At 39.6% G+C, this 25,250-nt stretch overlaps 1 protein-coding gene across 4 annotated transcripts; it reads left to right on the top strand.

The window, feature by feature from the left end:
* The first annotated feature begins 4,844 nt into the window (after positions 1-4,844).
* TMEM19 (transmembrane protein 19) lies at positions 4,845-22,787 on the top strand. 4 transcript variants are annotated; one of them, XM_050750067.1, is made up of 7 exons: positions 4,868-5,084; positions 5,531-5,569; positions 8,419-8,532; positions 15,265-15,402; positions 16,081-16,335; positions 17,680-17,889; positions 19,576-22,787. In XM_050750067.1, exons 2-7 carry the CDS (start codon positions 5,542-5,544, stop codon positions 19,737-19,739), a joined length of 909 nt encoding a protein of 302 aa, XP_050606024.1. In that variant the 5' UTR covers positions 4,868-5,084; positions 5,531-5,541; the 3' UTR covers positions 19,740-22,787. The 4 variants fall into 4 exon arrangements, with proteins under 4 accessions (XP_050606021.1, XP_050606024.1, XP_050606023.1 ...); XM_050750066.1 differs by having other exon boundaries at positions 4,868-5,063; XM_050750065.1 differs by lacking the exon at positions 4,868-5,084 and having other exon boundaries at positions 5,100-5,569; positions 19,576-19,664; positions 19,760-22,787.
* The last annotated feature ends 2,463 nt before the right edge of the window (positions 22,788-25,250 follow it).

Consider the following 25,250-nt stretch of genomic DNA (forward strand, 5'->3'; position numbering starts at 1 on the left):
ACTATGATTGCACCACTGCACTTCAGCCTGGGCAACAGAGTACAACCCTGTCTCTTAAAAAAAAAAAAAAAAAAAAAAAAGACATTATCAAAGCACAATTTTACTAACAAAAGGGAAAGAAGATTGTGATATTTTATTAATTTTTTTCTGATTAAAACATTATTTCGGGCCAGGCGCAGTGGCTCACACCTGTAATCCCAGCACTTTGGGAGGCCGAGGTAGGCGGATCACAAGGTCAGGAGTTCCAGACCAGCCTGGCCAACATAGTGAAACTCCGTCTCTGCTAAAAAATACAAAAAATAAGCCAGGCGTGGTGGCGGGTGCCTGTAATCCCAGCTACTCAGGAGGCTGAGGCAGGAGAATCGCTTGAACCTAGGAGGCAGAGGTTGCAATGAGCCGAGATTGTGCCATTACACTCCAGCTCCGGCAATAGTGTGAGACTGTCTTAAAAAAAACAAAATTGTTTCGAATACTGTAATTCAAAAAATGCTATGTTTTTTGTTTGTTTGTTTGTTTGTTTGTTTTTTGAGATAGATTTTCGCTCTGGTTGCTCAGGCTGGAGTGCAATGGCACAATCTCAGCTCACCAGAACCACCACCTCCCGAGTTCAAGTGATTCTCCTGCCTCAGCCTCCTGAGTAGCTGGGATCACAGGCACGCACCACCATGCCCAGCTAATTTTGTATTTTTAGTAGAGACATGGTTTCCCCATGTTGGTCAGGCTGGTCTGGAACTCCCAACCTCAGGTGATCCGCCCACCTTGGCCTCCCAAATCACTGGGATTACAGGTGTGAGCCACTGTACCTGGCCCAAAAATACTATCTTAACACTCATAAGAGACACTGATCAAACTAGGATGTGCCAGACAGACATAGTGTCTGTCCTCAAGGTTGCTGGTAAACAGTATTCCATTTATTTATTCCTGCCTTCATTGCTCCCCACCCTCTCCCTAAGGCCCTGTTAGAATGAGCTCGATCTAATACAACAAATCCATCTTCAAATTGCTCCCTAGTCTTTTAAAATCTATACTACAAACATTTAAAAAACAAAATATTTGGGTTTAATGTCAAGAAGGCACATATTGGTTGGATGCAGTGGCTCACACCTGTAATCCCAACACTTTGGGAGGCCAAGGCAGGAGGATCACTTATAGCCAGGAGTTTGGGACCAGCCTGGACAACACAGTGAGACCTCACCTCTATTTTTATATTAAAAAATTTTTTAAAGAGGTGTCTGTTTCTCAGATGAATTTTTGGTTTAATAAATTATTTAGCAAACACTCCAAAATGTGTTATTTCTAACTCTTCTCCATTCTCTTGAACTTCCTATTTTCATGTTCTTCTTAACCACCAAACAAACCTTTACAAATTGCCCTTCCTTTAGCTTAGTCACTGAGCAAACTCTTTGTCATCTTTCAATTCTTACCTTGGATGCTCCCCTCTCTTGTGTGACACCATCCCTAAACATACCAAAGGGACATAAGTGCTTTTCTCCTTGAATCCTGTTTATATATGACTTGGATAAAATCATCATCTTATTATAATGTAATGGTCTACCTGTCCATTTTCATCTGCTATGTTCCTTCAAGGCAGAGACTGTGGTATATGTATGTTGGCACTCAAATCACTCAAATATTTGCACATTTCAGAAAATTGAAACCAATCCCTTTGGATTAGATTCAAAGGGATTGTAAATAAAATCTGATAGTTTCACACAGTAAGTGCTTTTTGCCATTAGGATAATTTTTGTGATTGGTATTGAATATAAATGTCTATCACAGAAAAATCCAAACTTTATATCAAAGAGCACTAAACCATAAATGGGTATTTACATTGTGAAATTTAAAGAGCAGCACAACAATGAACTTTCAGTTTATTCTACGATTGCTATAGTAAGTCTCAAACTGCATGTTTTCTACAGGAAAGAAATCTGGGGAAGACAATTAACTGTTGGAACCATTTAAACAAATGTGTTTGTTTCTTAACTTCTTAGAGTCATTAATAATACACTCTAACTATCCCACGTAGAGACAATCTTTCTCAAATTTGATCATAGGTATCTTTGGGTGGTAGGGATGCCTACTAATAAAGAACAACTACTATTAAGTTAAAGAATACAGTTTAGGAAATGCCTAACCAGAAATTTTCCATTGCCAGAAAATGGCTTCTAAAGTAAATAGAAAAACGAAGACTTTGTTGAAATTTTTAAGATTGATAGTCTATAAAATTTATAACAATAGATTCTTTTAAAAGTATACAATAGCCCCTCTCCCCTTATCCTTGGAGATACATTCCAACATCCTCAGTGGATGCTTGAAACCCTGGATAATATCAAACTCTATATATACTATGTTTTTTCCGATTTCTATATACCTATGATAAAGTTTAACTTATAAATTAGGCACAGTAAGAGATTAGGAGGAACACCTAATAATAAAATAGAACAATTATAAAAATATATTGTAATAAAACTAAAATAAGGGCACTGTGATACTGCAACAGTCCATCTCATAACTGAGACAGCTCCTAAGTGACTAACGAGAGAGTAATGTTTATTGCATGGATATGCTAGATAAACAGAGGATTCACGTCCCAAGTGGGATGGAGCTGGATGGCATGAGATTTCATCATGCTACTTTGACTGGCACGCAATTTAAAACTTATGAATATTTCCGGAATTTTCTTTTTAATATTTTCAGATTGCTACTAGTGGAAGGTGTCCAGGTTCTTGGTGTTTTGAACAAAGAATTGGACAAAACACACAAACAAAGCAAGGAAATATTGAAGCAACAAAACCAGAGATTTACTGAAAACAAAGTACACTCCACAGGGTGGGAACCACCTGAGCATAGGGGTTCAAAATCCTCCTTACAGAATTTTCTAGGGTTTAAATACCCTCTAGAGGTTTCCCATTGGTTACTTGGTGTACACTCTATGTAAATGAAGTACTAGCCCGCAATCAGTCTGATTGGTTGTGAAAAACAACCAATTAGAGGCTGAAGTGAAGTTACAAAGTTACACTCCTACCCAAACGTCTGATTGGTTGCAGAAAGCGACCAAGCAGGGATACTTTCAATTTTCTATCTGCCACGCAGAAAAAAAAGGAAGGGTGGTTGCAAAGGGAGTAGCTTCGGGTGCTTTTGTTACTTAGGTGTGGAAAGTTGGGGTTTTCCTTTTGATTTAGCTCTAGGAAGTCAGCATGAATCCGCCTTAGGTTCCCTGCCTCCAGACCCTATTCTCCTGCCTCAAGATCATGTTTAACCCTTGGTAACTGAAACTGCCTATTGCATGTGAGGAAGAATTACCGTATTTTAATTATATTAACTCCTCTAAATTATTTTGGTCTTAAGCTAGAATAACTTTTATGGAGAAAAAATCAATAATAGGTCACTGAAAAAAAAAATACAAGGGAAAATACTCATTTGAAGGGTCAGTTCACTGACACTACTATTTAATATGCATTTTTAGCCAGATCTACCAGTCATGAGAAAATCATCCCTGACATCCAGGGACTGACCTGACACAGCTACACCCCAGTGTTGGGAGATAGCTTGACATTCACAGCTAGGCTATGATTTTCCTATAGAACACCAACTAATCAGAAAGGGTCACTCTGTGACTATGGTGAAGCAAGGCCAAAAACAAAAACAAAACAAAACAAAAAAACAGATCAGTTCATAATTTTGTCTAAGCAGAGACAAAAACAATGCCACTGTGCAAACCACAAAACGTTAGCTTTGATTATTATTAATTTTACCCAATAGTCTGGTAGCATTGATATTGGCCAGCTTGGTAAGATAATCCAAACATTTACCTATGCAGAACAGACTAAGACAAAAAGAAAGTAGGCACATAATAAATTTCAGCATAAAGACCATATGTATATTATCTAGTACAAGAAGCCCACTACTATTTAGTCCTACTTCACAGATTTGGTTCTTAGTTAACTACTTAATCAGATGCCTTACCAAAGAAAATGACAAGCAGTCTTGGCATGTATTTTGAAATTTAAAATAATGTGAGCTTTTTTTTAAGTAACTACTCTGGGGGGTTAAAACACAATTGCATACTGTGTCTGAAATGAATTTGGCTCCTCTTCTTACACTGTCAGCAATTAACTGAAAAAATTGATAAATAATATGTAATTATCAGTTAGTTACTGTTAACCCAGGCAAACAAGTTAATTTCACATAAAACATGAAATCAAGCCGGGCGCGGTAGTTCAAACCCGTAATCCCAGCACTTTGGGAGGCCGAGGTAGGTGGATCCCCTGAGGTCAGGAGTTCGAGACCAGCCTGGCCAACATGGCGAAACCCCGTCTCTACCAAAAATACAAAAATTAGCCGGGGGTGGTGGTGGCGCCTTTAATCCTAGCTACTCCGGAAGCTGGAGCAGGGGAATCGCTTAGAACCTGGGAGGCGGTGGTTGCAGTGAGCAGAGGTGTGCCACTGCACTCCGGCCTGGGCAACAGAGAGAGACGCTGTCTCAAAAATAATAATAATAATAATAATAATAATAATGATGAAATCAGCCACGATTCAGAATTTTTATGCTAACAAGACGTTTTGCTTTCTAAATGAACACACTTGAAATATAAGGGGTGTGAGGACAGGTATTTCCACAATTTAAGTGGTGTTATGACAATAATGACGAGAGCTCAGTAACAGAATCTATGTTTAACTTTACCTCGCTAGCAGCCAGGAGTCTAGCACATTATAGGTAGTAAACAATGCTGTTTAGTACCTATAAAGTGGTTTCGGAGAAGCAGTGCAAACGCAGCCGGCCAGGATGCCAGCAGTGCCCGCCCACTTCAGCGAGGTGACGTCCCCCTAAGCAGCTGCGGCGCATGCCCACAGCGGGGGAGGCGCTAAAGGCGGGGGCGCGCGGAGGCGCGGGCTTTGCTCCTGGGGTCTCGGCCTTGGCCAGTTGGACCTGGACCCTAGGGCGCCTTGCGCAGCTGTCTGGACGTGACTGCGTTCAGCCGCGTCGGGCTTGCTTCCCAGACTTGCCCAAGTTAGGGTGCCCTAACTGCCCCTTTGCAGCCGCGGACCTACGCCGCCTGCGGGTGAGAAGGTTGCGACGGGAGGTGGGTGGAGCTCGCCAGCGCCGGGACCGCGGATTGGCTGCCTCGGCTTTCTCTTTTCCCCCTGGAGCTCCGGTGTGAGGCGCTGAGCAGCCGGGAGCCGGCCCTCACCGTCGACCGGGTGGCGCTTTGCTTTTGCGGTGAGGCGTTGGCCTCGCCCGTACGCATTGGAGCTCTCCGTCCAGCAGGAATTTCCGGAAGGAGTTTGAATTTTTGTGACTTTTTTTGCTTGTTTGGTCGGTGGAATATGTTGGGATTTATGTTTGCCTCTGAACAAGTGTCTTGCTCACATCGTAAATGACTTTCTCTCCGAAACGCTAAATATTCTGCCCCGCAGGAGCTCACATCCTTATTTTCCATGACAGATCTTAACGACAATATATGCAAAAGATATATAAAGATGATAACTAATATAGTTATATTGAGCCTGATCATTTGCATTTCCTTAGCTTTCTGGATTATGTCAATGACTGCAAGCACCTATTATGGTAAGTATGAATGTTCTAAGTTGTTTCTCTGTAATCTAGTCAGTGAAATTTAAAACCATACCATTGTGAAATCCAAAACTCGTATCCTCTGAATGGTTAGGAATGGTTGTGTTTACTTAACTTCCATAGCCTGATTTAACTTAGTAACAAGATAATATAAACAGTGCCTTTAATAAACGCTTGTTGTGATAATTCGAGTTATACCTATTTCTTTTTTTTAATTTTTATTTTTTATAAGATGGGAGTCCCTCTGTGTTGCTAGTCTGGTCTGAAACCCCTAGGCTCAAGTGACCCTCCCACCTGGGTCTCCCAAAGTACTGGGAATACAGGCCACCACTTCTGGCCTAGTTATACCTGTTTCAAAATGTCTTTATATGTTAAGTAACTATTCCATCTGTCTTGGTGAAAGATAAGTGAGGTGAACATAGCTTTGTAAAGCAATTACAGTCATGCTTTTAATTTTGAATAAGAATATTAGTAATGGACCAGGAGCGGTGGCTCACGCCTGTTATCCCAGCACTTTGGGAGGCCAAGGCAGGAGGATCAACTGAGGTCAGGAGTTCAAACCAGCCTGGCCAACATGGTGAAACCCCAGCTCTACTAAAACTAGAAAAATGGCCCAGGCGTTGTGGCACGCGCCTGTAATCCCAGCTACTCGGGAGGCTGAGGCAGGAGAATCACTTGAACCTTGAAGGCGGAGGTTGCAGTGAACTGAGATCGAGCCACTGCACTCCAGCCTGGGCGACAGAGCGAGAATACGTCTCAAAAAAAAGAAAAAAAGAAATTAGTAATGTAGTTTATCAGTTTCACATGTTCTGTAAATATAATAAGAATTAAAGACGGTATAATATTTACATTTGGAGAGCTGAAGGACTTATCTGCCATTTGGCTGCTTCAAAAGAATAGACTCCTTTTAAAGCGTAAAGCTACATTGCTTAAATATAAGGTACTCTGGACTCAGATCTTTAAGGTTTTGAAGGTGCTTTAGAGCGTAAGTCTCCATTTACACAAACTTCCTTCTCCTATGAAAACAAAATACTGGTCAGTTTACAACAAGGGAAAAAATGAAAAGGAGAATGAGAAAGTGAACTCTCTTAAATGGTTATATCGTAAGGGATTGCCATTTCAGACTGTAGGCTTTTTGCAAAGAGAACACGTGAATAATTGGAAAGGGTTCTCCGGGATACAGAAGCTCTCAGGGCTGTTCATTCATAATGATTCACAGTGGGACATCAGAGTTTTAGGGGAGGGGTATAAGAGAAGATTCTTGTTAGTGAATGGTTGTCATGCAGTCATAGTATTTGCTATGACTTGAACTAAATAGAATAAATCAGGATTTGTAAACTGAAATATCCCTCGGACCAGTCACCTAATGCAAATGAATGAAACTGTGCAAGTTTTTGTGTGTTAGACGTGTGGTAATAGTTTTCACTTCCAGAAATAGGATATTTCTCATCTTTTGTTGAATGCTTGGGCCCTCTTTGTCTTTCATCCCCCCCCCGCGTTTTTTTTTCTGAGATGGAGTTTCGCTCTTTTTGCCCAGGCTGGAGTGCAGTGGCACGATCTCAATTCACTGCTACCTCTGCCTTCTGGTTTCAAACAATTCTGCCTCAGCCTCCTAAGTAGCTGGGATTACAGGTGCCTGCCACCATGCCTGGCTATGTATTTGTAGTAGAGACAGGGTTTCACTATGTTGGCCAGACTGGTCTTGAACTCCTGACCTCGGGATCCTCCTGCCTCGGCCTCCCAAAGTGCTGGGATTACAGGTGTGAGCCACTGCGCCTGGCCCATTTTCTCATTTTTGTTAGAAACATGGATACAAGCAGTGGTTCACGGTTTTCTTTACCATAAGGAAATCACTTAGCCTTGGCGTTTAGGAGCCTTCAGGAGTGGTGGGCAGTTTAAATGGGAAAGCCATGGCCTGTTTAAAGGAGGGGACCTCTCTTTACCTTCAGTCAATTCTACCGTGTTGGCCAGAACTTCCCAATTTTAAAACAGAAGCCAAGAATCTGGATTTTTATATGATATCTTCTCATCTTTAAATATTGACTCAAATTATTTGAAAACACTCTGCTAGCCAAATGTCTGTGAGCTGGATGCAGCCTCTGGAATAATCAATTTCTAACCATTTAATCAGGTGTCCTCTAAAAGGCAGAGAGGAGTAAGACCCTGTTACAGAAAGAGTTCATTCTAGGTAGTGCTTGAAATTTAATATATGCCCCCTTGAAAAAAAATGAACCGGAGATTCATTTTAAATATCTAGATATCCATTATTATCATAAATAGCAGTGAAAGGTTTTCAAAACTTGAACATAACCTATTTGGCCATTCTCCAGTAAGACTGCTTCTCTGAAAATATGCATGCATGTCTCAACATAAATACAGTCGTGCTCTGCCTAGCGATGTTTCGGTCAATGACGGACCACACATATAACATGTTCCCATAAGATTATAATACCATATTTTTACTCTACTTTTTCTATGTTTAGATACACAAATACATTCTGTTATAATTGCCTACAGTATTCAGTGCAGTAATATGCTATACAGGTTTGTAGCCTAGGACCAATAGGCTATAGCATATCGCTTAAGTGTATAGTAGGTTCTACCATCCAGGTGTGTGTAAGTACAGTCTGATGTTTGCATAACCATGAAATCACCTAAGGATGCATTTCTCAGAACATATCCCTATCTTAAGTGATGCATGACTATATTTTTCTCTGGTGACTTCATCTTGGTGTTTGTACTTATGACAGTATTTTAGTCCAAAAGCAGTAATGGAAGTTTACTGCCAAAACTAACCTGTGCAGACTTCACACAATTTGTGCTCCACCTTTATAATGTTTCAGGTAACTTACGACCTATTTCTCCATGGCGTTGGCTGTTTTCTGTTGTTGTTCCTGTTCTGATCGTCTCTAATGGACTTAAAAAGAAAAGTCTAGATCACAGTGGGGCTCTAGGAGGTATGTTTTTATTTTGAATGTTTACAGTAACTACTAAGTGCTTGCTTATATAATTTAAATTTATGTTTTCTAAATTCTGAATATATGAGACTGACTACAAATCATAGTGTTATATATTTTAGACAATGATAAAGTTACATCTTGCTCAGCATTCCTATTGTCAAAATTTCAGAAACTAACATACACTTTTAGTGTAACATACAAATTAAATTTTGTGATTGATACAAAGTAAATTAATAGGATAGATGAACCTTGACTTTTCTGCTCCTTTAGTCTTCTACCAGCAGAAACACTGGAGCACTCCTCCTAGATGTAAAATAGAGCATTTGGAGAGAATAAACTCTTGGAAGTTGCTGTTAGTAATCTCAAACAGAGTAGTCCAAACTTAGCATTCTGGATTAATTTTCCAAAACTGAGTTGAGAACAGGCCATGTATTCATTCTTTTAGCAATTTTTTTTTTTTTTTTTTTTTTTGAGACAGTCTTGCTCTGTTGCCCAGGCTGGAGTGCAGTGGCACGATCGGCTCACTGCAACCTCCTTCTCCTCCTGGATTCAAGCGATTCTCATGCCTCAGCCTCCGAGTAGTTGAGATTACAGGCCTGTGCCACCATGCCCAGCTAATTTTTTCTGGTATTTTTATTAGAGATAGGGTTTCACCATGTTGACCAGGCTGGTCTCGAACTCCTGGCCTCAAGTTGATCACCTGCCTGGGCCTCCCAAAGTGCTGGGATTACAGGTGTAAGCCACCATGCCTGACCCATCTTTTAGCAAATTTTTATTGAACACTTACTAGTATGTACCACTGTTCTAAAAACTTGGGATATATCTGTAAACAAAAAGAACATGGTGTCAGTTCTCATGAAACTTATATTCTTTAGGGCAGGTAGATAATATATAAAACTGTTCAGGTAATGATGACGTTTATGAGAAAAATGAAAAGATAATTAAGTGTTAAGTGCATATGTTGGAAGACGTGGTGCATTCTTCTGTAAATGGTGTCAGGTGCTTTTCTGTAAGGAGGTCATTTTGCGCTGGCATCCAAAGAAGCTAGCAATGAGAGCTGACAGAATTATGTTCCAGGCCGACAGAATAACAAGTGCAAAAGTCCAGATATTTTAGAGGCTTATTTGAGAGTAAGAATAATAAGGCTCATTTGACTAGAAAATAGTAACAATAGGAAAAGAAGTGAGAGATAAAACTGAATAAATAAACTAGCAGTGTGCTCTCATGGTCCTATGGTTTTGTCAATTTTGCAAAGGTCAAAACTTTTGTACTTTTTTTCTTAAAGAGGGAACCCCAAATTATATAAGCTTCGGGCTCCACAAAGCCTCGATCTCCCCCTTATTTCATTTTTAGGGCATAGAGAGAATTAAATGAGATAATTTAAAGTCCTTACCTCATTGCCTGAACACATAGCCAACATTTATTCAGTGCTTGTAACTATTATTATTAGGCAGAGTTCTTCAAAATCATGCCAATTCTCTTCATAATTAAGAAATATTTTTTAAGTTATATTGTGAGATTTCTTTTCCTTTTGTGGGGTAGTTGAGAATTAAAGTTAACTAGACATACTGATATTTTTGTATGAATTTTATTTTACCATGTAATCAATAAGTATTAGGAATGGTTATATTTTATCTATTTAACAAATGTTTGTATCACACTTTCTATGTACCAGGCACTGCTGTTAGCACTTTGGTAGTATTAACTCATTTATAACATAACTTGAACAATCTCTGCTTAAATATAATAACATGGAGTTATGCTTTGCTAAAAAAAGTTCTTTCTGGGCTGGTTGCGGTGGCTCACACCTGTCATCCCAGCACTTTGGGAAGCCAAGGCGGAAGGATAACATGAGTCCAGGAGTTTGAAACCAGCCTGGACAATATGATGAGACTTCACCTCTACAAAAAAAAACAAAAAATCAAAATATTAAACCAGGCATGGTGGTGCACACCTGTAGTCCCAACTACACAGGAGGCTGATCGTGCCACTGCACTCAGCTTAGGCAACAGAGTGAGACCCTGTGTCCAAAAAAAAAAAAAAAGCTCTCAGATATCCTCACCTTGGAATTTATTATTCTTATAGAAAGAAAGGTCAAGTCCTTCTTGAAATTCTGTCTTCCTTGGGCTTCTGTGCTGTATATTGTCCTGCTTCTCTGGCATTTATGATCTCTCCTGTTGTTTCTTTCCTGCTGCTGGAAGGGCTGCCTTCTAGCCCTTGGGCATCTACTCCTGTCCTATGTTGATTAGAATTAAAAGATATGTATTTGAAACCTAACACTGCCACCTATTATCAGGGCAAACTTGGGAAAGCTACATAACTCCTAGGAGCCTCACTTTCTTCTCTCTTCTAAAATACCTCCAATAGTAATACCTCATGGGCTTATTGGTGAAGCTCAAACAAGATATTATGTGAGGCAACACATCTTTGTAAATGGTGCAAAAATGTTCATTGTTAGTGATTATGTACTTTCAACCATATTTTTATACGCGAATGACTATTAAATTGGCATTGCCACAAACCTTTCTTTCTTTCTCCATACCTCTGCTCACATTACTCCTCCCCCTCTGACCTCTCTCCTACCTCATTATATATGCTGATTATTATTATCATCTGCATTAATAGAGAAGTATATAGAGAGATTTCAAAGATGAAGAGACAGTTCTGGGCAGAAAACAATGAGAACTGCAGAAAATTGAAACTAATGCTTGCAGAGTAAAATTAAATGAAGTATTCCCACTAAGAAAGTTTCTGGTTCTAGGCTTCTTAGTGCTTAATGAAGTATTCTTACTGAATAGGATTCAAATCTAATAAAGTCATTTATTTGCTGCCAGCCCTTAGAGATGGAAATGATCAGATGTAGTAGTAGATGGAAGCATGTCATTAACTTACTTTCAGTAGTAACTGATAGTTCTAAAGTCAGGTAGCAAAAATATAATATGCATGTTTCTAAAAATTATCATGGTGGTATAACATGCCACTTGATCTGTTTGAGCATAAAGAAAATCTACTAGATTGTAAACTCCTTGAGGACAAAGAGTATCTTATGCTTCTGTGTCCCATGTTTCTTTGAATAGTGCTAGATACATAATAGATGATTAGGAAGAGATGTAGTCTGATTTTTAAAAACCTTTACTTTTTTCCTAATTATTTCATTCTGTGAAACGTTTATCTTTTTTTTTTTCTACCTTTTTGTGAAAAAAGAAGTTATGGCCTGGTATGGTGGCTCACACCTGTAATCTCAGCACTTAGGGAGGCCAAGGTAGGCAGATCGCTTGAATCCAGGAGTTTGAGACCAACCTGGGCAACATGGTGAAACCTTGCTCTACTAAAAATACAAAAATTAGCCAGGCATAGTGGCGGGTGCCTGTAATCCCAGTTACTTGGGAGGCTGAGGCAGGAGAATTGCTTGAACCCAGAAGGCGGAGGCTGCAGTGAGCCAAGATCATGCTGCTGCACTCGAGCCTGAGTGACAGAGCGAGGCCCTGTCCTCAAAAAAACTTTTTTTAGAGGCAGGGTCTTGCTCTGTCACCCAGGCTGTAGTGCAGTGATGCAACCATAGCTTAGTGCAGCCTTGAATTCCTGGGCTCAAGCAGTCCACCTGCCTCAGCCTCCTGGGTAGTTGGGACTACAGGCACACGCCGCCACACCCAGCTTTTCTTACTGTTTGGAACTTTTTGTTTCCTTAAGGATAAAAAAAAATCTAATGCTGATTTAAAATATATCATAGTAGTTGGGTATACTATCCTAGAGTATGACTGCAAATCACTTAAACTCTCAGTGTTGTACTTGTCCTGTCTATAAAATGTGAAGGAATAATGGTATCTATGGCAATGAATTATCTTGAAGTGTTATCCATGTAAAATGCTTAGCACAGTACTTGGCATACAAATATTTTATAGATGTTAGTTATTATTACTGTTTTCCTTCCACTACTGCTGTCCACAGTGATACAAGTTTGACCATGTCCCCACCCAAATCTCATCTTGAATTGTAGCTCCCATAATTCCCACATGTCAAGGGAAGGACCTGGTGGGAGGTAATTGAATCATGGGAGCAGGTCCTTCCCGTGCTGTTCTCATGATAGTGAGTAAGTCTCATGAGAGCTGATGGTTTTGTAAAGGGGAGTTCCCCTACATAAACTCCCTTGCCTGCCACTAGGTAAGATGTGACTTTGCTCCTCATTTGCTTTCAGCCATGATTGTGAGGCTTCCCCAGCCATGTGGAACTGTGAGTCAATTGAACCTCTTCTCTTTATAAATTACCCAGTTTCAGGTTTATCTTTATTAGCAGCATGACAACGGACTAATACACGCAGTTATAAGGAATTTTACTTTGCTACATCATGACTTTAGTGTGTCTAGGATTGAGAAGTAAGAGTTACAGAACTTCCTCAGGATCTGGGTATTTAGAACCATTCATGACAGAAACATATACCTCAGTATTGAGAGGATTGGGCAGGGGTTCAGTCACACTTCGTCTCTAAGCTGCACACTGAAGTGGAGGACTCTGGTCATTTGGAGAGAGAGCAAGCATTGCCAGAATAAGGAGAGGGTCACATGAGGGGGATTTGTGGTAAAGTGTTTGTGGAAGAGCATAGCAAGAGGGGGTGTTGTCAGGAGAGGCCAGTGGTGGTGCTCTGTGTGGTTTCACAAGGGTGGCCTGACCTCTTTTTGGTCACTATACGTTGGGTCTGGTTTCAGTCTTTCTGAAGTAGAAACCTCACTCTGTCATGTACCCAGAGTTGATTAGAGCCTAGAAAACTGGTTGAATGTTGCTCATTGTCATAAAGGATTGCTATATGAGCCAGAATGCCACTTTATTAGTCAGATAGAAGAACTACCAGGCAGAAGAACACAAACATCACTGTTCAGGCATGCCCTATTCTTGTAGTCAGGCCACTTGAGAAGTCGGATTATAATTAGAAGGCTGCTTTGGTGAGTACAAAGTCTGAGAAACAGTTATGCAAGTCCACAAATCAAAGGTTCCCCTCCCTTGGACGTGGTTCAAGAAGTCTGCCAGCCTCTGGTTTTTTTGGCCTTCACTTTCTACATTTTGGGCTAGCCAATTAAATTATCATAGAATATGTATGAATCAATAGGTTAGCCCTGAGTTTATTAAATTGCTATGAAATTCCAGTCCTGCCTTTCTCTTTTACGCCTCCTAGAGATTATCCAGGTCACCCTGGTTGGAATTTGGGGTATAACTGTACTCCCATTGTCAGAAATTTGTAGACAGCGTCATTTTACTCCCCTGATGCTATCTGTTAGGTACAGAATTTACCTATTTAAGGCTCAGAAGGCAACCATAGTCCTCAAGTCTTCAAATTATTTGGGAGTACCCTATTGTCATATCTGTGAACCCTTTATCAATGATATTTAGAGATCTGCAGGATGGAGAGTTGGAAAAGATACGAACAGGAGATAGCAGTTACTAACCTAAAATGTAGACATAGGTGGGAGTTGCTAAAAGTTCCAAGCTCTCTTAGGACTACGTGAAAGAAACCCTTCCCTCAAAACTTGTCTTGTTCATTTCCTCAATCTGAAGCTGTCACCAACATGAACATTGATCACCTCATGTGCTATTTTAAGGTGGTTGAAGTAAAAAGGATATAGATGCCATTTGTAACATCTCAGTGTAGGTTGTTTAGGGCTCTTCTACTTTGGGTTTGTTTAGAGACGGCGGAACAAATTGTTAACAGTGAATATTCATGAAGAGGAGGAGGGGAGACACTTTGACTTTCAATTTGTATACCTCCATATGTTTTGACTTTCCCCTTCAGTAGTTGCGTACAACTTTTCTAATGTTTTAAAAATCAATTAAAAAAACTTAAAGGTTGGATAACAGTATTATAATATTTATCATGATTATTGTTGAGCTTTTGCCACTGGAACTGTTGCTGTTATTAGTATCCATGACATTAGGTAACACTTATTAAGGACCTCTTACATCCTGGATAATATAATAAGCATATTGCAAAGATTATCCCTGACTTTTTACAGCAAGCTGGCAAAGTAAATTCTGATTATTCTCATTTCATCGGTGCAAAATTGAGACTTCAGGAGGTTGGGTAACTTATCCTAATCTTGAAGAGGTAAGTGAAGGAGCCAAAGTTTGAACTCTAGACTGTTCAACTCCAGAGCTGAAGCTCTTTGTTATTGTTAATACTTTATTTCAAGTTACCCTATTTCTTGTGCTCTCAATTAAAAGGTACCAAAGTTAAATACCAGTAATTGAGCATCTCTGGAAGAGTCGATGAATAACTATCTCATTGGTTATGATATCTGAACTTTGAGCTAAGCAATGGAAAGGGTTATTATAGAAAAAGAAGGCCAGGTGCAGTGGCTCACTCCTGCAATCCCAGCACTTTAGGAGGCCATTGCTGGGCAGATTGCTTGAGCCCAGGAGTTTGAGATCAGCCTGGGCGATATAGTGAGACTCCATCTCTATTTCTACCTTTTTAAAATAAAGGTATTTTTAAAATATTATCTAAAATAATATCTTACATTCATATGGCATTGCTTGAAACGAGATTAAAATATGGTAAAAAAAATGTGTACTCAAAATCGCATTCAGTTTACTGCTTGGTAACAACTTAATTGGCAAAATGCAAATTGTTAGAAATGTACATTTCAGGTTATAACATAAAAACGGAAAAAATCCATCCTTTTTTCACAGCATTGATGTATGAATTGAATATAATTCTGTGTTTATATATGTTTCTTTCAGGGCTCGTGGTTGGATTTATCCTAACCATTGCAAATTTCAGCTTTTTTACCTCTTTGCTGATGTTTTTCTTGTCTTCTTCAAAACTCACTAAATGGAAAGGAGAAATGAAGAAGCGTCTAGATTCAGAATATAAGGAAGGTAAGATTATGTTTGATATTATTCAAAATAGTAAACTTCATTTCATCGTAACATAAGCTTTTTTTTTAGACGGAGTCTCGCTGTCACCAAGGCTGGAGTGCAGTGGCACAATCTTGGCTCCTTGCAAGCTCTGCCTCCCAGGTTCACGCCATTCTCCTGGCTCAGCCTCCCGAGTAGCTGGGACTACAGGCACCTGCAACCATGCCTGGCTAATTTTTTGTATTTTTAGTAGAGACGAGGTTTCACCGTGTTAGCCAGGACGGTCTCAATCTCCTGACCTGGTGATCCGCCTGCCTCGGCCTCCCAAAGTGCTGGGATTACAAGCGTGAGCCACTGCACCTGGCCAACATAAGCTTTCAATCAGAATGTTGTTTAGACTGTCAAAACACATCACTTTTTATATGAGAATTCCTTTAGTAGCCAAATTGAGTTTATAATTTATTTCACAATAGGAAATAACAGCAGAATTTTAGAAGCACTAGAGTCTGTCATAATTTTTCCAGATTTGTTAATAACAGTATAGAATCTGGGCAAATGTACCATAACACTTTTACTGTTTTGAAATATTTTTTCATTGTTTTTCTTTTCTTAAACTTTAAAACATAAATACCTATAACTGCATGGTTTTTCTTCTAAGGAGAAAGCATTTGTTTGTCCTTTTCATCTGTTTGTTTCCAGGTGGGCAAAGGAATTGGATTCAGGTATTCTGTAATGGAGCTGTACCCACAGAACTGGCCCTGCTGTACATGATAGAAAATGGCCCTGGGGAAATCCCAGTCGATTTTTCCAAGCAGTACTCTGCTTCCTGGATGTGTTTGTCTCTCTTGGCTGCACTGGCCTGCTCTGCTGGAGACACATGGGCTTCAGAAGTTGGCACAGTTCTGAGTAAAAGTCCTCCAAGACTGATAACAACCTGGGAGAAAGTTCCAGTTGGTGAGTCCTTTTCTTCTTTTTGACCCATTGGTAGACACAGTTGGTGAGTCTTGGTTTGAGATTCTTTAAAAAAACCAAAAAACCTCTTGATTTAATGTATTTCTTATTTTAGAGCCTTTTAAAAACTTTATTTAGTCTCTTTAATAATTGGAAAATTTCTATAGACTATTAAATTGGTAATAATAAATAGTATTTGCAGGAAATGTTAGCAAGACCTAGATAAGCAATACAGGAACTTAGAGATTGATTTGCAAACATATCAGTAGGGAAGGAAAAGAAAGGGAACAATGGAATATTTATTGAGGGCCTGTTATGGTATCAGTGCTTTAACATATATCTCAATTCTCCATTATCAACATTATCAACAACTACATAGGTTGAACATCACAAATCTGAAAATCCAAAATCCAAAATGCTCCAAAATCTTAAACTTTTTGAACACTGACATGATGCTCACAGGAAATGTTCATTGGAACATTTCAGATTTACGATTTTCAGATTTGGGTGTTCAACTGGTAAGTCTATATTAACGCAAATATTCCAAACTCTGAAAAAATTTGAAATCCAAAATACTTCTAGTCCGAAGCAATTCGGGTAAAGAGAATACTCAACCTGTACTGCTTTTTCTTTTTGTCTTCTGATGCTTCTCTTCCTCTTCGTCCCCTTCTTTTCTTTCTACCCCATCCTATCCCCCATCATCGCCTTCTCCTCCTTTTTCTTCTCTTCTTCATCATCATTATAACAGCTAACACATTTTAGATACCTACTACAGAGCACTATTGTAACTGTTCTACATGGATTGCCACTTAGTACTCCTAATAATCATATGAATTGGTTCTTTTATTATTTCTGTCTTATAAAGAAACTAAAGACAAAGAAGTTAGATAAATTAACTACAGTCACACGGCTTAAGAGTAGCAGAATTGGGCCTGGCAAGGTGGCTCACACCTGTCATCCCAGTTAATAGAGAGACTGAGGTGGGAGGATCACTTGAGCCTGGAGTTGGAGGCTGCAGTAAGCTATGATCACACCATTGTACTCTAGCCTGGTTGATAGAGCAAAACCTTGTCTCTGAAAAGAGAGAGAGAGATTGAGAGAGAGAAGCGGAACCAAGATTGAAACCAGGGAGTCCGGCTTCGTTGAACCATTCTGCTTCATCACTTAAAATGTCGAGAGTTACTGAGGAGAAAATACTATTTTCTAAATAGCTACAGTATTTAGATTGCTTTAAAGAGAATGCTTTCTTTAAATTAGTCTTGATTAGATAGGTACCTTGCTGTCCTTGCCTTTATGTGTTTGCTGATTATTAACCAGATGATTTTCTACATGTTTCTTCTTCTTCAGGTACCAATGGAGGCGTTACAGTGGTGGGCCTTGTCTCTAGTCTCCTTGGTGGTACCTTTGTGGGCATTGCATACTTCCTCACACAGCTGATTTTTGTGAATGATTTAGACATTTCTGCCCCCCAGTGGCCAATTATTGCATTTGGTGGTTTAGCTGGATTACTAGGATCAATTGTGGACTCATACTTAGGGGCTATAATGCAGTATACTGGTAAGAACATTCCTTCATTCTTGCAACTTATTGGTGTGTTAAAGAAATAGGGAAAAGAAAGAAAAAATGTCAACAATGAAAACAAATCCAAAGACACAGGGTGTTGAGGGACTAGAAATGATAGGGCAAAGTCTCTCACAATTTTGGTTTTCTTATTCTTTTGTATTAAATTAATTGAAAGAGAATTAGTCGAATTAGTCCTGCACAGCAATGATTAGCAGCTGTGTGGGGAAGATACAGTAGTGCAGAGAACAGACGCTTTTGTGTGGGCCATTACCTAATCCCAGAAAAGCAAGACATTTTGGATCATATCATTTTAATAAAATTCCTTCCATTCATTTTCCTATTCCATTTGAGGGATAATTGTACTAGTCTGACTATACATACCACCTACTTTTTTACTGTGGTATCATGCTTGCTATTCTTGCCCCTGAGTTTTTTGCTTCAATCAAGATATACGGTAGGTGGCTGGGTGCAGTGGCTCACATCCAAATCCCAGCACTTTGGGAGGCCAAGTGGGTTGGATCACTTGAGGTCAGGAGTTCGAGACTAGCCTGGCCAACATGGTGAACCTCCATCTCTACTAAAAATAAAAAAATTGTCTGGCGTGGGGGCGCCTGCCTGTAATCCCAGCTACTTGCAGTGAGCCGAGATCATGCCACTGCACTCTAGCCTGGGCAACAGAGCAAGACTCCATCTCAAAAAAAAAAAAAAAAAAAAAAAAAAAAAAAATATCTGGTAGAGTGGTAGAGTATGTTTTTCTCAAAATTTTCTGTGCTTTGTTTCTAAGGCTCTCCCATCCTATCAGTGTACTCACATATTCTGTTAGGTGTGTATTTGCTCCTCACTCTCATCAACCATGTTTCTCCTTTGATTGACATCAGGAAGAGGTTGGAAGGCTAGAGAAGGGTTCTCTCAGTACAGTCCTCCTAGCGCTCTTCATGCCTCAGAAAATTTATGTGCCCTTCCTCCCCTCTCCCCATCAGTCAGAATATTTGTTCTCCATTTTGTTAGTCTCATTTAGATTTTAAGGATGAAGCAATCTGATCTTAATTCTCACTAAAGGGTCAGTAACTCTACACGCACACACAGACAGTAAACATGTTTTTTAAAGAGTGTGAATTTTATTCTAAATTAGGTTCTAACTGGGAAAGTTTCTGATTGCATTGAGTGGGTTGAAAAGAAATGCGTGCAGTAGGGGAGATTTTGTAAATCTTCGTGTGCCTCCTTTGTGCCAGCCCCATGCTCAACCATGCATTTACAGTACTGTGGCCAAAGACATGATCCCTACTCCCAGGGACCTCATAGATCAGTCTTGGAGGGGAACCACTGGGAAGGCAGGCCCAACCTGCCATTTTCATGCCCTCTCTGCTTTTCATGTTCTCTCTTCCACTTCTGAAGCAATTCCAGAGATATTGACAGAAAATTACTGAGCATTCAAAGTGGCCGTTTATAATCAGGGGTCCCATATCTCTCATCATATAAATGATCCATTAAAGTCATTTAGCAAGTCACTTAGAACCTTTCAAAGATTGTCTCCTTTGGAGGAAAAAGCCTATTTTGTTCTTTTTAAAAAATCAAGTACATGTACTCTAGAACTTAAGGTATAATTTTAAAAAAAGAAAAGAAAAAACAAAATCAAGTTGTTTGGGTTTTCTACCTCACTTGCTTCTTTTTCCATTCCAGGGTTGGATGAAAGCACTGGCATGGTGGTCAACAGCCCAACAAATGAGGCAAAGCACATAGCAGGGAAACCCATTCTTGATAACAATGCGGTGAATCTGTTTTCTTCTGTTCTTATTGCCCTCTTGCTTCCAACTGCTGCTTGGGGTTTTTGGCCCAGGGGATGAACTTTATTTCATTTCCACAGGTTGAAACTGATGAGTCCAGCTAAATTTGCAATTCCAACTTCTATCCTAAGAAGAATAATTGTAATGGCAAAGCAGAAATGCCAGCTCCTCCTATATTCCATTGTGATGGGATTTCACATTTTGCTCTCATCAACTCCCCTGTAACAGCTAGCATCTTTCTAGTGAAAGAGAAGAATTCCAAGAACTTACGCATATTTTTTTCTGCTGAATGGAAGTCTTGAGCAATGAAGCTATATTGTCCCTACATACTGCTATATATTGAACTGAAAGTTCTTACATAATCAGTGTCAAGTTTTGTCTTATTTTGTTTTGTTTGTTTAAACCAGTGTGGGAAATAAAAGTGATGATATTTAAAATAGTTCTCAGTTGAAGCAGAGAAATGCCACTGTGCTAGTTGCCCAAATGTTATGTCTATTTTAAATAGTTCGAGCTGATGTGTATGGAAGCCTAAATAAGTATAGTATCCTGAACTTCTCCCATTAATTGCTATTCACAATTGGGAAAAGTATGGAGATTGGTTCCTAGTGAGTTTTGTGGCCTACTCCACATTTGTTCTTCCTTCCTCAGGGTTAGTGATGAAAAAAAGTAAATACCTTTTTCATATGACCATTAGAATGTATGAAAAAAGTTATTTTACCTAAAAGCAAAAGAACTTTATCTTATATCTAAAAAATGTATACCTTACTATATGTTTCAGTTGCTCTCTGAGCAGAAATTATCTTCAATTTAGTATGTGGAATATATTTTCTAGCTTTCTTTGAATTATATATGGCAGCCTGGTTTAGCATTGGCATCCTGAACAGTTAAGAGTCATTGGGAAATTATTGTATTTCTTTATGAATTTACTATCATATCAATTGCTGGAAAATGCTGTGGTTTTCTATTATTACCGTCTAAGTTGTATTCTCTCTTACACTGTAGCCTCAACTAAGGCAAATTCTGCTTTTCAATTTTGTTCTTCACTATGATTTACTGTGTGCCAAAGGAGTTTTGACATGGTACAGAGTATTTTACTAAAAGTATTTTTAAATGTTTTTCATGTGATTTCTGTACCTTCTTCCTCCTGCCCCTTTTGCTTTTTTAAAGAAAATGGGGAAGAATTTATGAATATACCACCAGCAGAGTGGATAATGCTTACAATTTTTTATTGGTGGCCCTACTGTGGTGATGATCTAGAACTGACTTACTTCAGTACAGAAAAAAAAAAAAACAATCACACCCTTAATCTTTAAGCCAGTCAGATCAGGGGGTTGCAACAGTTGGGTTAGAACTTCGGGTATATATTGGAAGCACCAGGGCATGTTTGCTTTTTTCGTTTGTTTGTTTTTTGAGACAGAGTCTCACACTGTGGCCCAGGCTGAACTCCAGCACAGTGGCATGATCTCGGCTTACTGTAGCCTCTGCCTCTCGGGTTCACACGATTCTCATGCCTCAGCCACCCAAGTAGCTGGGATCACAGACGTGCACCATCATGCCAGGCTAATTTTTGTATTTTTAGTAGAGACAGGGTTACACCATGTTGGCCAGGCTGGTCTCGAACTCCTGACCTCAAGTGATCTGCCCACCTCAGCCTCCCAAAGAGCTATTACAGATGTGAGCCACTGTGCCCAGCCACCAGGGCATGTTTTTAAAAAAGTACTGATGTCTGGGTTTCATACTGCAAAATTCTGATTTATCTGATCTAAGGTACAGTCTGGATATTGAGACGTTTTAAAGCTCTGACTGTACATTGAATCGTCATGTAAGGAGTTTTTAAAACACTGTTGCCAGGGGACCTTTCTAGACCAAGTCAGTCAGAATGTTGGACAATGAGGCCCATGCATGGGTATTTTTACAAAGCTCTCTGGGAGATTCTAATGCTTAACCAAGTTGAGAAGCACTGAATAAGAATATCCTGGGCCGGGCACAGTGGCTCCTGCTTGTAATCCCAGCACTTTAGAAGGCCGAGGCGGGTGGATCACTTGAGGTCAGGAGTTCGAGACCAGCCTGGCCAACATGATGAAATACCGTCTCTACTAAAAATACAAAAAATTAGTCAGGTGTGGTGGTGCGTGCCTGTAGTCCCAGCTACTCAGGAGGCTGAGGCGGGAGAATTGCTGGAACCCGGAGGTGGAGGTTGCAGTGAACCAAGTTTATACCACTGTACTCCAGCCTGGGCAACAGAGTGAGACTCCATCTCAAAAAAATATATATATATATATTTTTAAGCACTAGAACTACTGAATAAGAATGTCCTAAAGCACTGTATCTAAGCACTTGAAAAGAATGGGACTTTTCAGTTTTGGGGAGATAACTATTAGCAACAACACAATATGTTATCTTTGTGGGTTAATAACTTCTGGTAATTGCACAGTGTCTTACAGCTACATCACTTATAAAATCATGTGTCACTTTTCACACAGCCTGCACATTGTTCTCACATGCCCTTTTTCTTTTCCCGGAGATTCATCCTCATGACATACGAGGGGACAAAAATATTTATTGGAACTATCTTTGGATTTAGTAGAATCACTGTATCATTAACAGTTTGGGGAAATATTGCTTTGTCATCCTGTATTTGAAAATTTAGGTCTAGTTGTGTTTTGCAATCAAAATGTTTGAGATATTCAAAAACTAATAGGATCTGTGTAAAATATTTCACTCAAAACTACTGAAAAAAGTCTGGGATAGCAGCTCATTATCAAATATACTCCTATTTTTGTGGTGATTTATGAACATCCCCACTAAGTATAACTAAAGATCATAAAAAGCCTCAGATCAAGTTTGGTCAGGTTTTGTCACCAAACTTTATAAAGAAACTGGTTTTCATAGCTTTTTGGAGATGAGAATTGAGGATAAGAAATTGTGTCTCTGTCCTTTTTTTTTTTTTTTGTAAGTCTTATATGTATTTTACTGTAACATCTTTTGAATTGGGTATTTACCTAATTCAACCTATTTTTCCTCTTTGCAGAATGGGCAGTTCATGTTAAAAACACTTTTCGTGGAAAGAGCTCTATGTAACAGTATAATAAAACTACCTACCTAGCAATATAAAGCATACTATTTCTTTTCATACTGTTCCATGATAGAAGAGAGCAGATAGATGTGGCTTGGGACAGCTCCTGAAGAATTCCAGGAGTAGCGTGTTGAAAACTCATTAAATGGAGCCACCAGGAGACCAAAGAATTGATTCAGCAGGACATTCTATTATTAGCTTTTCTCATTACTTGAGTTATCTATTTCTCATATATATCTTTCCTGTTTCTAGTTGCTGTACACGTAGGATGCTGCCTGCAGAAATACCAACCCCACCCCAATTAGATAAAGGACTAGTATAGAAAGCATGTGAAATGATGTTTTAAATTTTGCCGCATGCCTGTGATATGAACAGCTGCTGCCTATTAGGCACAGTGGGTATACTAGGGCCCAATCATCTGACCGTCCTGATGTTTTATCTAATGTTCCCAGTGCTATCACAATGAGAATGGTCTGTACTAGCCACCATATCTCAGGTGAATTGTGGTGCGCTTTAAAAATGAAAACACAGCCAGGCGAGGTGGCTCATGCCTGTAATCCTAACACTTTGGGAGGCCGAGGCGGGCAGATCATGAGGTCAGGAGTTCAAGACCAGCCTGGCCAACGTAGTGAAACCCTGTCTCTACTAAAAATACAAAAATTAGCTGGTCATGGAGGTGTATGCCTGTAGTCCCAGCTACTCAGGAGGCTGAGGCATGAGAATCACTTGAACCCAGGAGGCAGAGGTTGCAGTGAGCCGAGATCGTGCCATTGTACTCCAGCCTGGGTGACAGAGCGAGATTCCATCTCGGAAAAAAAAAAAAAGAAAAGAAAAAAATGAAAACACAATTATATGGCTTAATTATTTAATCTCCTTATGGAGTATCTGTTTTTATAACTCCAAGTGGTTCTTGATATTTTTAAAATACTTAAGCATTCAGTATGTATTCATTGAATTGTTTGACTCTACTCATTGTTTCTTTTAAGAGTGACTGGAAGGTGATAATCAGCACCATATTCCTGGAGGAAAATAAAAAATGAAAAACCAGTTTGGCTGCCTGAACTTCTGAGAACTGGAATGTTTCCAGCATTTTTCAATCATGCCAAACAGTATTAATGGTTTTGAAACTAATGAGTCAGGAATTATTGAAGAAGTGAAGGAGTGGCAGGGCAAGGCTTGACATTATTTTCCCTGACAAAACTAAACTCTCCATTTATCATAACTACCCTCTTCAAAAAAATTTGTTTTTGTAGATCTAATTGTGAATCCAGACAAGATTTTTTTTTTTTTTTTTTAAGACAAGAGTCTTACCCTATCACCCAGGCTGGACTGCAGTGGCATGATCATAGCTCACTGCAGCTTCAACTTCTCCAGCTCAAGTCATCCTCCCGCCTCAGCTCCAGAGTAGCTGGTACTACAGACTTGCACCACTATACCCGGCTACTTTTTTTTTTTTTTTTTTTTTTTTGAGACAGAGTCTCACTCTGTTGCCCAGGCTGGAGTGCAGTGGCTGGATCTCAGCTCACTGCAAGCTCTGCCTCCCGGGTTTATGCCATTCTCCTGCCTCAGCCTCCCGAGTAGCTGGGACTACAGGCATCCGCCACCTCACCCGGCTAGTTTTTTGTATTTTTTTAGTAGAGACGGGGTTTCACCAGGTTAGCCAGGACGGTCTCGATCTCCTGACCTCGTGATCCGCCCGTCTCAGCCTCCCAAAGTTCTGGGATTACAGGCTTGAGCCACCGTGCCCGGCTAAATTTTTTTTTTTTTAATTTTTTGCAGAGATGAATCCAGACTATGTCCTATGTTGTCCATACTGGGTTTGAACTCCTGGGCTCAAGTGATCTTCTCACCTTGGCCTCCCAAAGTGTGGGATTACAGGTGCAAGCCATATACCCAGCCACAAATTTATTTTATAAATATGACAACTCTTTTTTTAAATTTGGATTTTAAAATTTTTATTAATATTAAATAATACACTGACTCTATTCCTTTTTAAAAATTACAACATTAGACCAGATGTGGTAGCTCATGCTTATAATACCAGCATTTTGGGAAGCCAAGGTGGGAGAATCACCTAAGGCCAGGAGTTTGAGACCAGCCTGGGCAACATAGCAAGACCCCGTCTCTACAAAAAATAAAAAATTAGCCAAATGTGGTGTACACCTGTAGTCCCAGCCACTCAGGAAGCTGAGGTGGGAGGATTGTTTGAGCATGAGAGTTGGAGGCTACAGTGAGTCGTAATTGTGCCACTGCACTCGAACCTGGGTGACAGAAACTCTGTCTCAATTTAAAAAGTAATAAAAAATAAATAAAAGTTACAACATTAGACATAAAGTAAATTTTTTTTTTTTTTTTTTTTTTTTTTGAGAGGGTGTCTAGCTGTGTCGCCAGGCTGGAGGGCAGTGGTGCAACTTCAGCTCACTGCAACCTCCGCCTCCTGGGTTCAAGCGATTCCCCTGCCTCAGCCTCCCAAGTAGCTAGGACTACAGGTGCAC

This window comes from Macaca thibetana, chromosome 11 (assembly GCF_024542745.1).
Source record: "Macaca thibetana thibetana isolate TM-01 chromosome 11, ASM2454274v1, whole genome shotgun sequence".
NCBI lineage: Eukaryota > Metazoa > Chordata > Mammalia > Primates > Cercopithecidae > Macaca > Macaca thibetana.

Coding starts and splice junctions, on each gene's coding strand:
- TMEM19 (XM_050750064.1), top strand. CDS start 5,440: ATGACAGATCTTAACGACAATATATGCAAAAGATATATAAAGATGATA. Junction 5,570..8,418: donor GACTGCAAGCACCTATTATG/GTAAGTATGAAT, acceptor ATAATGTTTCAG/GTAACTTACGACCTATTTCT. Junction 17,890..19,575: donor GGCTATAATGCAGTATACTG/GTAAGAACATTC, acceptor TTTCCATTCCAG/GGTTGGATGAAAGCACTGGC.